The sequence below is a fragment of the Hermetia illucens genome, chromosome 3, assembly GCF_905115235.1.
Source record: "Hermetia illucens chromosome 3, iHerIll2.2.curated.20191125, whole genome shotgun sequence".
Classification (NCBI taxonomy): domain Eukaryota; kingdom Metazoa; phylum Arthropoda; class Insecta; order Diptera; family Stratiomyidae; genus Hermetia; species Hermetia illucens.
In genome coordinates, this window is record NC_051851.1 from 132513457 (window position 1) to 132526220 (window position 12764).

Below are 12764 nucleotides of genomic sequence, written 5' to 3' on the forward strand. Positions count from 1 at the left end.
TAGTTACTTCTCGCCAAGTCCATCAGTCCATCCTGCGGAACCTTTTCAAGGGACATCTTCAAAAAGATGAAATTGCCTAAGGATGTCAAGGAAGGATGGGAACCTGGGGCGGACCTTCACGGTCAATTTCGCCAATGTCTTTTAGGTTTGTGGGATAGTTCTGCCCTCTAGGTCGTTGTCAGCCACTTAGGTTGTTCGTTCTGATCATCCTACCCAAGTAAGTTCATTACACCGCTTAAAGCCACCAGAAAATGATGCCTATTGTTGCACGCGTAGCGGTTCACAGACCACATATTCTCACTAAATTTCGTAAAGATAGCTTCTGCCGTTTCGGAGTAAATCGTGTGTGACAGGCGGACAGACGGACAGACGGACAGATATTGAATCGATTTCAGCATTATTGTTGTAAGCAAAGCCTTAATAAGCCAGCTGAAAATGATAAATAATTCTCAAACAACTTTGTCATTTTGAATGCATTTATTTGATTATAATATTAATTAATTGCAAGTGCGTAGAAAGTTGAAGCGGTTAGAAACTATTAGCTAATGATGTGGAATTCATTACCGCGTGTTTTACAGCGTTTCAAAGGCAAAAATTCTAAGTTCGATTAGCAAGTTCAAATCATAATTTTCTTGAAGGCACAGCTACCCTTTCAGTCAAGTCACTGTTAGCGCGTTTGTTTCACGATTGTAAAAAGAGAGTAAGTGCTCTTAAAAACCTGCAGGAAAGAGTATAATATTAGCTATAGATACATAAGTGTCTGGAAAGTTTAGTTTACACTCACCGTAAGTAAAGTTGATAACGAAATCATTACAATTCCACCAGCATAGATGATAGTAGGTCTCTGTGTTCTTTGCATAGTAAAGAGCAGAGCATTTTTAAATTTCCGATCTTGATCTATCCAGTTGCAAGAGTATAATGCATTACTGAATTGTGCATTTTCATAGACAATTTCATTTCCGCAGTAACAAGGCAAACATATCTCAGTGGCCATGCATACGAAATAGACTAACGTATAAATCATCTCCGCCATGCCATCAACATAAGGAATATAAGCGGCCGTGATACAAAGAGTCACCTCAGTTACGAAAATTTGCACAAATAGAACTCCACTAAACGTTTCTTCAAAAACTCTGCAATATCTGAAATATTTTTAATTTAACAAAAGCACATATCCTGCAATACAATTTAGTTAAATCAAATCTCACTCCAGAATTTCTTTGTGATCCCCAATGCATTTCAGCAGTTCCTGATAGTAATCTTCACCAGTTTTTCGTAGATCATATCCAATTTTCGACACTCGTATATTCAGGGCATGAAAATGTCCTTTCAGAATCCACAAATATAGGCCCGGATAAGAGTCACTTAGCATGTTTTGACAAATGTTAATCCAGACACCAATAAGCTGATATACGATGACAATATAATATAGAGTATCAGAGTTTTTCCAATCGACTGGGAACCACGCGCTATAGATTAACCGTCTCTGCTTCGAGAAGATAGCAGGTAAAAAACATGTCATTGCGACCGCAGTGAACGGAATAAAGTAGCCAAACTGGATCCGATTGGCAGTCCTAATGATTCTTTCTAAATACCTCTGTTCGTCATGATCGTTGACTTCCTTCACTCGATTATCTAAGTGTTCCAAGAGGTTATTAATTCGGCGAAGTTGCTTACGCTTGAAAAATGTATTCAATGACTTTACACCAGACATTGCATCGGCAAAAGTCACACATGCATTTCGAAATAGCAGGCTCCGATCTTCTAATAGAAACAGATCAACAGTCATGGTGATCGGATAGCAAACTGTCACAATGACGTTCAGTAGGAATGAATAAATATAGTACGATGTGCGAGCATTATTGGGTGGATACAGTCCAAGATATTCCAATGCTAGCAAAACTATACGAAAAACTCTCTTTGTTTCGTATTTAGCATACATTTCAGCAATGTGTTACCAGCGGCAAACACCACCTTTATCCCCGTAATTCGACCTGCAAAGAGAAATTAATATTAGTCAATTTCACAAAAAAATGTGTGCAGCTCAAATTGTAATTCCATTTGACTTTTTGTCTACCCGATTGTTATATAGAATGGGTTCGAATGAATAGATTCGCCAACAGGATAACCATTTAAAACATCGTTACCGATAGTGTACTTTCAGGCCGGTAGTAGGTCAATAGGAGCCCGTCGAGAACACCCCGCAACATCGAGCACGTATGCAGAATGGTGTACTTCGGCATAGTCTCAACGAGACTGCGAAATTCCCAGGACACAAAGGAAAGCCGTGTGGAATTCAGGAACAATACCTGTAGCTGACAATATTATGGAAACTACAACATCCCGTTCGAAACGCAAAATTTCCTGAATTTCTCGAACCAGTGGCTCATAATTCACCATTTCCCCGCATTTCCGTTCAATGTTGCTGTTATGGGAAAAGAAGTCGGAACGGCTGATTTGACGATGAATGTAAGCTAGCAACGGGGCGGAAGAGTAAAGGGTAATGTTGCATTCTCAAAGAACGCGGGCACGCGCAGAGACTTACCACGAACTCCGTCGAGCGGAGAAGCGACTTCACAGAAGGAAAAAGGAAGCCTGGCAGAACCAACAGTACAGTACAGGGAGCAACCGCATCAGCTCGCAAGTTTTACCAACAAGTCAGCAGGATGAAGCCTGATATACCTCGATGCTCATCCTGCCGAGACAAAAATGGAAATCTGATTTCCGATAGAATGGGCATATTAGAGCGATGAGTTGAGTACTTTAATGAGCTACTGAACAATCAGAACATCGGCGAATTGGAGCTCCCGCCAACTGAAGACGACGGACAAATACTACCACCACTAAGTATTGGAGAAACATTCCGTGTAATTCATCGGCTAAAAAATCATAACGGTAACGAGGCATTATCTGCCTCATACATAAAAAGGGAGATATCACACAGTGCAGCAATTATAGAGGTATCACGTTGCTGTACCATCGATAAGATATTCTCCGCTCTCTTGCTGGGCCAGATAGCCCCATATGCCCAGAACATCATTGGCGCAAACCAAAGAGGCTTCACTCCAGGCAAATCAATAACAGATCAGATTTTCTCTGTGCGGCAAGCGATGGAAAAACTGTTGGAATATGGACGACAGTTGCACCAGCTATTCATCGACTTTAAAGCCGCCTATGATAACATAGCCAGGGTAAAACTGTACACGGCCATGAGAGAATTCGGTATCCCGACGAAATTAATAAGACTGACTAGGCTGACGCTAACCAATGTGCGAGGCCAGATAAAAGCAGCAGGATCACTCTCAAAACCATTCGACATCAACAACGGTCGACGACAAGGGGATGCCCTGTCATGCGTCCTCTTAACCTGGCCCTCGAGAAAGTAATCCGTGATGCTGATGTAAATGCAAGAGGTACGATCCTCTTTAAGTCCACCCATGCTGACGATATCGACATCATGGGAAGAACCACCCGAGACGTACTAACTGTCTTCATCCAGATCGAGCAGGCGGCAATCGGCGCGAGATCTTGGGCTGCACATCAATAAAGGCAAGACAAAATATATGGTGGCAATGTCAGCACCGAAGAGGAACCAACCAATAACATCAAACAGCACTGGTCAAACAGGAAGAATAAGAATAGGAGAATATAACTTTGAGACCGTTGACAATTTCTCCTATCTAGGGTCGAAAATCACAACCGATAACAGCTACAATGATGAAATCCGCGCACGGTTGTCGTCAGCCAACAGAGCCTATTTCAGCTTACAAAAACTGTTCCGCTCGTAATGTCTCACCATAGGGTCAAAGCTCTTACTGTGCAAGACAATGATCTTGCCAGTTCTCACGTACTCCTCGGAGACTTGGGTTCTTAGCAAGACGAATTGCGAACTCTTGGCCGCGTTCGAGAAAAGAATCTTCCAAAGAATTTTTGTCCCCCTACATGAGGATGGGCGATCTCGTAGCTTACACAATGACGAAATCTATGAGCAATACCATGACCGTCCGGTTGTGTATAAAATATATACGGTGGGCTGTTTAGTTAGTCCGTATGGATGAGAATGATCCCAACCGGAAAGTCTATAAGGGCAATATCTATGGCAGAAAAAGAGGACGAGGCAGAATCTGCCTAAGATGGAGCGATGGCGTAGGCCAGGATGCCAGACAGCTTTTAGGGATATCGAATTGATGGACCTCGGCGCAAAACCGGGATGTCTGGAGTTCCTTATTAAGGCAGGCCTAGACCGGATACCGGTTGTTGCGCCGTTGATGATGATGATGATGATGCATGAGGGTTGACAGTTCCCACCTTTCCACCAAATTTGGTTTTACACAAAACCTTAAAAATGGCTTGTTGAAAAATTTTACCGGGTACTATATCTGTAATTACATAATGTAAATAATTAGACGATTCTTCTTCTTCGCTAGTGTTTGTTTGTTTTATTTTATAAACGTGAGTTCACACTATTTCTTCTGCTTTGCTATCAAGGAGTTCTTCACTGGTTAGATAAGCCAGTTTCGCTTCTTCTTTCTGTCTTCATCAGCAATTTCGTAGATTCCCTACAAGTATTAGTCAGTAAAACTTCGCTAGTATGGAACGAAAAATACACAAGAAATGAAAGGAATATCTAATAAAATCCCGAAGTAAAATGTCCAGTTATACTTGAATACATTCATAATACTTACCTTTCTTCCTGAAAAGAGAAACAGGATGTGCATAGAGGGCCAGAGGAGGATGGAAATCACGTCGGGAGTAGCACAGGGATCCATCCTAGGGCTTCTTATGATAGTCTGCTGAGACTCGATATGCCCGAAGAGTCGCGCCTGGTCGGTTATGCAGACGAAGTTGCGGCACTTGTTGCCGGACGCACTGTTGAACAGGCGCAAAGCAGACTTGGCATATTGATGCGACGGGTAAGCGGATGGATGATTGCTCACGGTTTCAACCTTGCGCTGGAAAAAACCGAAGTATTCATCCTGACCACAAGGAGAATCCCGACCCTGCGTCCCATTCAAAACCGATTAAATACCTTGGTTTAATGCTCGACTCGAAGATGGGCTTCTTCGAGCAAATCAGAGCAGCAGCGGACAGGACTGCAGCTGGCGTCACGGCCTTGAGTCGGCTAATGGCGAATGTCGGGGGCCCTATATCAACTAGGAGACGTCTTTTCATGGGAGCAACGCAGTCCGTTCTTCTCTGTGGTGTGGAGGTATGGGTTGATGCCCTTGACAAGGAGGTGCATCGTAAACGCCTCGCTCAAGTGCAGAGGCGGAGAGCTTTGCGAGTGCCGTCTGCTTATCGCACCGTCTCCGAACCGGCTGTAATGGTGATTGCGGGAGTGATGCCCGTTGCCCTCCTTGCCAAGGAGCGCAAAACTATCTATCACCGTAAGGGCGAAAACTTAAGAGAAGTGGTTGTCCGTGAAGAACATCATCGCACCCTTAGCGAGTGGCAACTTTCTTGGCAAAATGAGCCAAGGGGCAGATGGACTGCGCGGCTCATCGACAGATTAGACCCATGGTTGAACAGAAAGCACGGTGAGATTGATTACTTCCTTACCCAACTTCTAAGTGGGCATGGAGGTTTTCAGTCTTACCTGCACAGGATTGGGAAGGCGCGCTTTCCTGATTGTGTTTTCTGCAATAGAGAGGCGGATGACAACACACCTTTTTCTCTTGCGAGAGGTGGGACGGCCTCCGCCAGCACCTTTATGCAGACGCAGGGGAGCTCTCTCCAGACAACATTGTCAGAGAGATGCTGAAGAGCGCTGGCAGCCGGAATGGTATTGCGTATTATGTTCGGGCTCTTCTTACTACGAAGAAGATTGAACTCGACCGGCAGAGGGATCGGACGGTAAGGGGTTCCCTGAACTAACAACAACTCCCTTTCTTCCCTCCCCTCCCGTTGGTGTGTGACGCGGCAGGATTCGCGGCATTTGAAATTTATTTCGAATGTCGCGTATACCAGCGGACAGATGACGTCACCGGCGCTCTACTCAGTCCAGAACTCGCTACAAGAGTGAAGAACAGAGTAGGTGACGAAAAACGTCAGATAGGAAAAATAATAGTTGGTTGGCAGTCACGGTGAAAGAAAAGATTTTCGTGCAGAAAGAAAACAGTTACATACGGAAATCAGTATTATTTCTAATATCTCGGAGTTATAATAAGAGTAATTTACAATAAGAGTAATTTCTTGAAACTGTGTATTGAACTTTGCAACATACGAAAAATATGTCAAAAACCTATTTCGAATAATAAAAGAATAAAAGGTTAAATACAAGCTTCTAAATTTGACTGGGACCCTGGTGACCCTGGAGCGAACATCGCCGCATTAAAATACGTTTAGAACCAAACTGTCCCAGATTCCACCGAGGAACAAAGCGCAGAATAAATTCTCAAATGGAAAGTCTATCGAAGATGGGGGAAGAAGTGCAGCTTTAAGAGGAAACGGTGCCAGCAAGATCCCGTGGACATGCACCAAAGTGCGTGAGAAGCCACCGCAGCCCCCGCCCTCAAGACCAGCGTCATCGCCGCAGGATTCGAAGCCGCCGCCGTCAAGACCAGCGTCAACGCCGTAGCCGCCGCCACAACCATCAACAATGGCGCGTTATTATTATTTATAATTTTATTAAAATTTTGTTGTTTTAAAAAAAGTGGTAACAATAAAACAAAATCGCCGCAAGAGACGGCGTCGAGGCGTTTACATCGGCATCTTTTCCCTTGCTCTCCGCTCTTTTAGCGAGTTTTTTTTTGCCTTGGGGTACGTCGTTGGTGTCGCTTTATTTTTTTTTTCGCTCGTGCGTGCATTTTTGGATTCGGCCTGCCGTGTCGACTAGATCAGTTTCAGCGCGTCTTCGCTTTAACACTCGCGTCGAAAAGAAGTTTTCTTTATTAGTCAAGATGTCGATCGACAACAAAGACGCGGCAGGCCCATCGGACCCGCAAGTTACCGCCCTCGCCGTGCGCGTCCCTCCGTTTTGGCCTTCCAACATGTCCGGGATCACAGCGGACGCGACCCGTTTTAATCACGCGGTGGTCGGCCTGGACGAGGAGTCCATCGTGCTCGCGTCTGACGTAGTGAAATCGGCTTCATATTCACTGCTCAAGACTGAATTAATCAGACGCCTGTCAGTAAGTGAGTCAGCAAAACTGGATCACTTGCTGGCAGGCCTAACGTTGGGAGATCGGACTCCCAGCCAATTGCTGCGCGAAATGAAGCAATTGGGTGGGAGTAAGATCGACGACGAGTTGATGAAGTCCCTTTGGCTGCGTCGGCTCCCGGAAGGCACCCAGGCGGTCCTCGCGTGTGTCTCAGGTTCCTTGGAGGCATTGGCAGCTGCGGCCGACAAAGTGCACGAGGTGCACGTACGCCCGACCATAGCGGCTGTTCAACAGCCATCGGACGAGGTGGGCGACTTAAAGCGCGAAATAGCCGCCCTCACAGCCAGTGTGGTTGAGATGCGGGCGACGCTGGACGCTCAGCGTTCGGGCACCAGATCCGCGAGCTCACTCGCAGTCTGCCACCCGAAAAGGGCGATCAGGTAGCAGGTCGTCAGGACAGTCCACGGACCGAGGGATTTGCTGGTACCACCGCAGATTCGGCGATAAAGCCACCAAGTGTACAATCCCTTGCAAATTCACGCCTGCCGCAAAAAACTAGGTCCGCGGGGACGACGGCCACCCAGAACGCAGCGCCACGTCGCCTAACAATTTACGACCCTCTCAGCAGGCGCGACTACCTTATCGATACTGGTGCGGAGGTTTCGGTTCTTCCCGTACCTCGGCAACATCAACTATTTCCACAACCGCTCAAACGCTCTCCCGCATAAACACATACGGGTATAGGCAAGTGGACATGAGTCTTGGCTTGCGTAGGACATTTTCGTGGCGTTTCATCCTGGCGGATGTCAGCTTCCCCATACTAGGCGCAGACTTCTTGTGTCACTATGGATTGCTGGTAGACTTGCAAAACAAGTCTCTTATAGATTCCACGACCAACCTTAATTCGTCGGGACAAATGGTATCTCACCCAGGCAATAATCTTTTCGTTCTTTTAGAAGACATTACCGACTCTCGTGTTCGGGCACTTCTCCAAAAGTTCAGCCAGATTACTACCGAGTGTAGTCTCTCCAAACCAGTGAAGCACAATGTGCAGCACCACATTATCCCTACTGGCTCCCCGATCTTCTCGAAGATGCGTCCTCTACCATCCCAGAAACTGGCTATTGCACGGAAAGAGTTTGAACAACTCGTTCAACAGGGTATCTGCAGGGCCTCAAACAGCTGTTGGTCTTCCCCACTGCATATGGTCCCTAAGCCAAACGGCGAATGGCGCCCATGTGGGGATTACAGAAGGCTAAATGAACAGACTGTTCCTGAACGATATCCAATTCCACTCATCTACGACTTTGCGCATCACCTCGCGAATTGCCGCATCTTTTCGACCTTGGACTCAACCAAGGCTTATCACCAAATCCCAGTAGCGCCTGAAGACAATCCAAAGATGGCAATATGCACACCCTTTGGACTCTTCGAGTTCACCCGGATGACTTTCGGATTGTGCAATGCGGCGCAAACCGTTCAAAGGTTCATCCACTCGGTCCTGCGAAACCTCGACTTCTGTTTCGTATATTTGGATGATGTTTTGGTCGCTTCTTTCACTGAGTCTGAGCACTTAGCACATCTCAAGTGCATTTTTCAACGTCTCCTTGAGGGCAGTTTAGTCCTAAACGTTGAGAAATGCAAATTTCTCCAAAAACAGGTGAGATTCCTCGCCCACTTCATTTCCCCTGAAGGAATACAGCCCGACCCAGACAAGGTGCAAGCGATAACAAGCTCCCCGCGTCCAAAGACAGTGAGGGAGTTGAGGAGGTTCTTGGGCATGCTAAACTTCTACCGTCGTTTCCTGCCCAAGGCCGCCCATCACCAGTCCATTTTGAACGCGTACTTGTCTGGCCCCAAAACTAAGAGATGCACTAAGATGCACCCCTAGTCGTTTTTGTTAATACCTCTGACATCGCAGTAGGTGCTTCCCTTCACCAAAAGGTGGATCAAGTTTGGCAGCCGTTGAGCTCCTTCTCGAAGCAGTTGAGTTCCGCTCAACGGAACTACAGTACCTACGATCGCGAACTGCTCGCCGCGTACTTGAGCATCAAATACTTCCGTTTCTCCCTAGAAGGCAGGCCGTTCACAGTGTTCATGGACCATAAGCCTCTCACGTATGCTTTGAAACAGAAGCCCGACAAAGCGTCCCCTCGTCAGCTTCGACACCTGAGCTTTATAAGCCAGTTTACGTCAGATATCCAGCATGTGTTCGGCAAGGACAACATAGTCGCTGACGCTTTGTGTCGTGTCTCGGAGGTTAACATCCCCGCCTCACTCGATTTCTCGGCTATTGCCAAGGCGCAGGAGGATGACCCAGCACTTCAGAGCCTCAAATCCAACCCCAAATACAAATTTCGGGAGTTGCCCATCTTCGGCTCAAACCTCTCTCTCTGCTGCGATGACTCGGAAAAGGGACCTCGGCCATACATTCCGGCCACCTTTCGCAAGGAAGTGTTCCACGCAGTTCACGACTTAGCGCATCCAGGCATCAGGACAACAAATCGGCTAGTCACCGAGAAATACTTCTGGCCCTCTATGAATAAGGATGTCAATTCCTAGGCCAGAGAGTGCATCGCATGCCAGAAGTGTAAAGTCTCCAGGCATGTAACGAAAGAAGTAGGCTCATTCCCCCGCACTACCAAGCGGTTCCACACAATACACCTCGACATAGTAGGGTCTTTGCGAGACTCGCACGGTTATAGGTATTGTCTCACAATCATCGACAGGTTTACGCGGTGGCCTGAGGCAATACCTCTGAAAGACATTACGGCGCAATCATGTGCCGAAGCCTTCTGTCGAGAGTGGATACCTCGCTTTGGCGTCCCTGCAGTGGTCATCACTGACCAGGGAATGCAATTTGAGTCCACCCTTTTCTCGGAGTTAAGCAAACTCCTAGGGTTTAAACGCCAGCGGACTACTGCATACCACCCGCAATCCAATGGGATGCTGGAACGTTGGCACCGGACGCTGAAAGCCGCCATTATGGCACCCGACGATCCGTCCTGGACCCAAGTCTTGCCTCTCGTCCTACTCGGTCTACGTACAACCCGCCGAGAGGAATTTGCTGCCAGCCCCGCGGAGCTGGTATACGGGGAGAACCCGAGACTTCCAAGTGATCCCGTCTTCGCCAAGAGATCGGGTCTCATAGAATCGGGGTTGGTGCGTCTGCTGAGAGACAATCTCCGACGCATCAAGGCCACTCCTCCCACCCAACACTCGTCCGCATCCGTCTGTGCGCCCAAGGAACTGGACACGTGTACGCACGTCCTGGTCAGGACGGATGCCATCCGGAAACCGCTGCAGCCTCCTTACGAAGGCCCGTACCGCGTTCTCGAGCGTGGAGAACATTGCTTCCCTCCATACCGATATCTATTCAGATAAAGTTAATAATAATATACTATACTATAATTTTTAGTAGTTCAATACAGAACCCCCCTTAAGTTCATCCTAAGATCACAAAATGTTGTAGCAAAGTAGGCTATAACATAGGATATGATCCTACCAAATTTGGAAAAATCGCACTATAACTAACAAAGTTGTCATATGTCAAAGTTGACGCTTCTATGCAAATTCAAGGCTTTGGATGTCGGTATCACTCGAAAGTGGATAATCGCACATAATGTACGCATGTATTTTTTGCTGGGCATAATTGGGACTCAAATGTTTTTATAAAAGAAATACACAAAACCTTTCAAACCTGAAGCATTCAGCTTCCGCTTTCCCGACTTGTTTATACATTAAAGAAGCCACACCAAAATTTACAAAACAAGTTTAACAAAGGCACCAAAAATTTACCTTTTGATATTTGTTGATAATGTTAGTTTGTAAACCGTCGTAGACTGCACACAATAAAATGCTCCTACTTTTTTTCTTTGAGGGTGATTGATGGGTGGTCGCTGTGCACTTCGATAATAAGCGATGATACAGGTCTGTTACGTATGCTGAGGATGTTAATAAATGTATGAAGAAAGTGTCGATTTGGATTTCAATTTAAGCAACTATTATAGATTTATTTAATTAATTTATTATGATTACACATTTATTTTTCTTATTTTTTTCCAGTTGCCTCAATCTGGGTGGATCCCGGATTTCACTTAACACTAGCATAAAGTTCCAGGCAGTTAGTCTCAGAGAACAGTAACCAAGAGTCCTAGGCCAGAAAAACCATGAGCGATTGGAAACATATTTCCACCAAATGTTGCTTCTATAAGGGCGAGCAACGTCAATAATATACGTGCAGAAAAACTGGTGGAATGTGGCTATTCCATTTTCTCATCGACTTCAATGCACCATAGGCAGGGTAAAATTTTACACGACCATGAGAATATTCGATATCCCGACGAAATTGATGAGACTGATTAAGCTTACACTGGCCAATGTGCGATGCCAGATCAAAGCAGCAGGATCACTCTCGAGACCATTCAACATCAACAACGGTCTAGACAAGGGGATGCTGGCTCTGAAGAAAGTGATCCGTTATGCTGAGGTAAATACCAGAGGCACCATTCTGTTTAGGGCCATCCAGCTACTGGCTTATGTTGACGATATCGACATTATGGAAAGAATAACCCGAGACGTACAAAATGCCTTCATCTAAATGGAACACATCAATGAAGACAAGGCGTTAGTGCCAAAGCACAAAGAACCAGCAACATCGAATCGCACTGGTCAAACGAAAACAATAAAGATAGGAGACTACAACTTTGACACCTTTGAAAACTTCTCCTATCTGAGGTCGAAAATCACAACCGATAACAGCTATGACGATGAAATCAGCGCACGGTTGTTGGATGCTAACAGAACTTATTTCAGCTTACAAAAACTGTTTCGCTCGAAACGTCTCACCATTGGATCAAAGCTCTTACTGTATAAGACAATTAATCGGGGACTTGGATTCTTAGCAAGAAAAATTGCGAACTCTTGACCGCGTTCGAGAGATGAATCATTCGAAGAATTTTTGGCCCCTTACATGAGGGTAGACGATTCCGTAGCCTAAATAACGACGAAATCTATGAGCGATACAACGGCTGTCTGATTGTGGATGAAATCTGACTTATTAGATTGCGGTGAGGGGGTCACTTAATCCGTATGGATGAGGATGATCCAGCTTGGAGCGCCTATGAGGGAAATATCTATGGCAGAAAAAAGGCAAGGCAGACCCTGCCAGAGATGGAGCAATGGCCGGGACGTCAGACAACTTTTAGGGATATCGAACTTGTGGACCTCGTGGCAAAACCGCGGTGTCGTGGTGAGACCCGATACCGGTTGTTACGCTCATGATGATGATGAAGTACATCGGGATGTTCTTATCCATTTCTTCTCCTATAGCAAAACTTTTTTTTTGGTACTCTTTACCAATGATAATATTTCGTTATTAAATAAATTTAAAGATTTGCTTTATTCTCTTTTCAAATCAACCTTACAAAAATTTAAACCACTAATTCCAGTTTTCAGTAGTACGGATAATTATATGTTCACAGGCTACCGAGTGCGACACGGAGAAATTAACGCAAATATGCTTTACTGGTTGACGGATGTCCCCGCGTTGGTAAGTCAATTGAGGAATTAAAAATAATATTATTTCCCTATAAACAAGTAATAAATGATGCAGTCATGCATTAATGTTTTTTTTCTAGATAGGCAGGAAGCGTTGGCTTGTTT

General features: G+C 45.6%; 1 protein-coding gene across 1 annotated transcript; it reads right to left on the reverse strand.

The window, feature by feature from the left end:
* Positions 1-498: 498 nt before the first annotated feature.
* LOC119652157 (odorant receptor 2a-like) lies at positions 499-2400 on the reverse strand. The gene is made up of 5 exons (XM_038056102.1): positions 2310-2400; positions 1941-1994; positions 1209-1893; positions 785-1142; positions 499-718 (listed from the first exon to the last, which is right to left on the reverse strand). Exons 1-5 carry the CDS (start codon positions 2398-2400, stop codon positions 668-670), a joined length of 1239 nt encoding a protein of 412 aa, XP_037912030.1. The 3' UTR covers positions 499-667.
* Between the last annotated feature and the right edge of the window lie 10364 nt (positions 2401-12764).

Coding starts and splice junctions, on each gene's coding strand:
- LOC119652157 (XM_038056102.1), bottom strand. CDS start 2,400: ATGGTGAATTATGAGCCACTGGTTCGAGAAATTCAGGAAATTTTGCGT. Junction 1,894..1,940: donor TGGTAACACATTGCTGAAAT/GTATGCTAAATA, acceptor TAGTTTTGCTAG/CATTGGAATATCTTGGACTG. Junction 1,143..1,208: donor GATCACAAAGAAATTCTGGA/GTGAGATTTGAT, acceptor AAAATATTTCAG/ATATTGCAGAGTTTTTGAAG.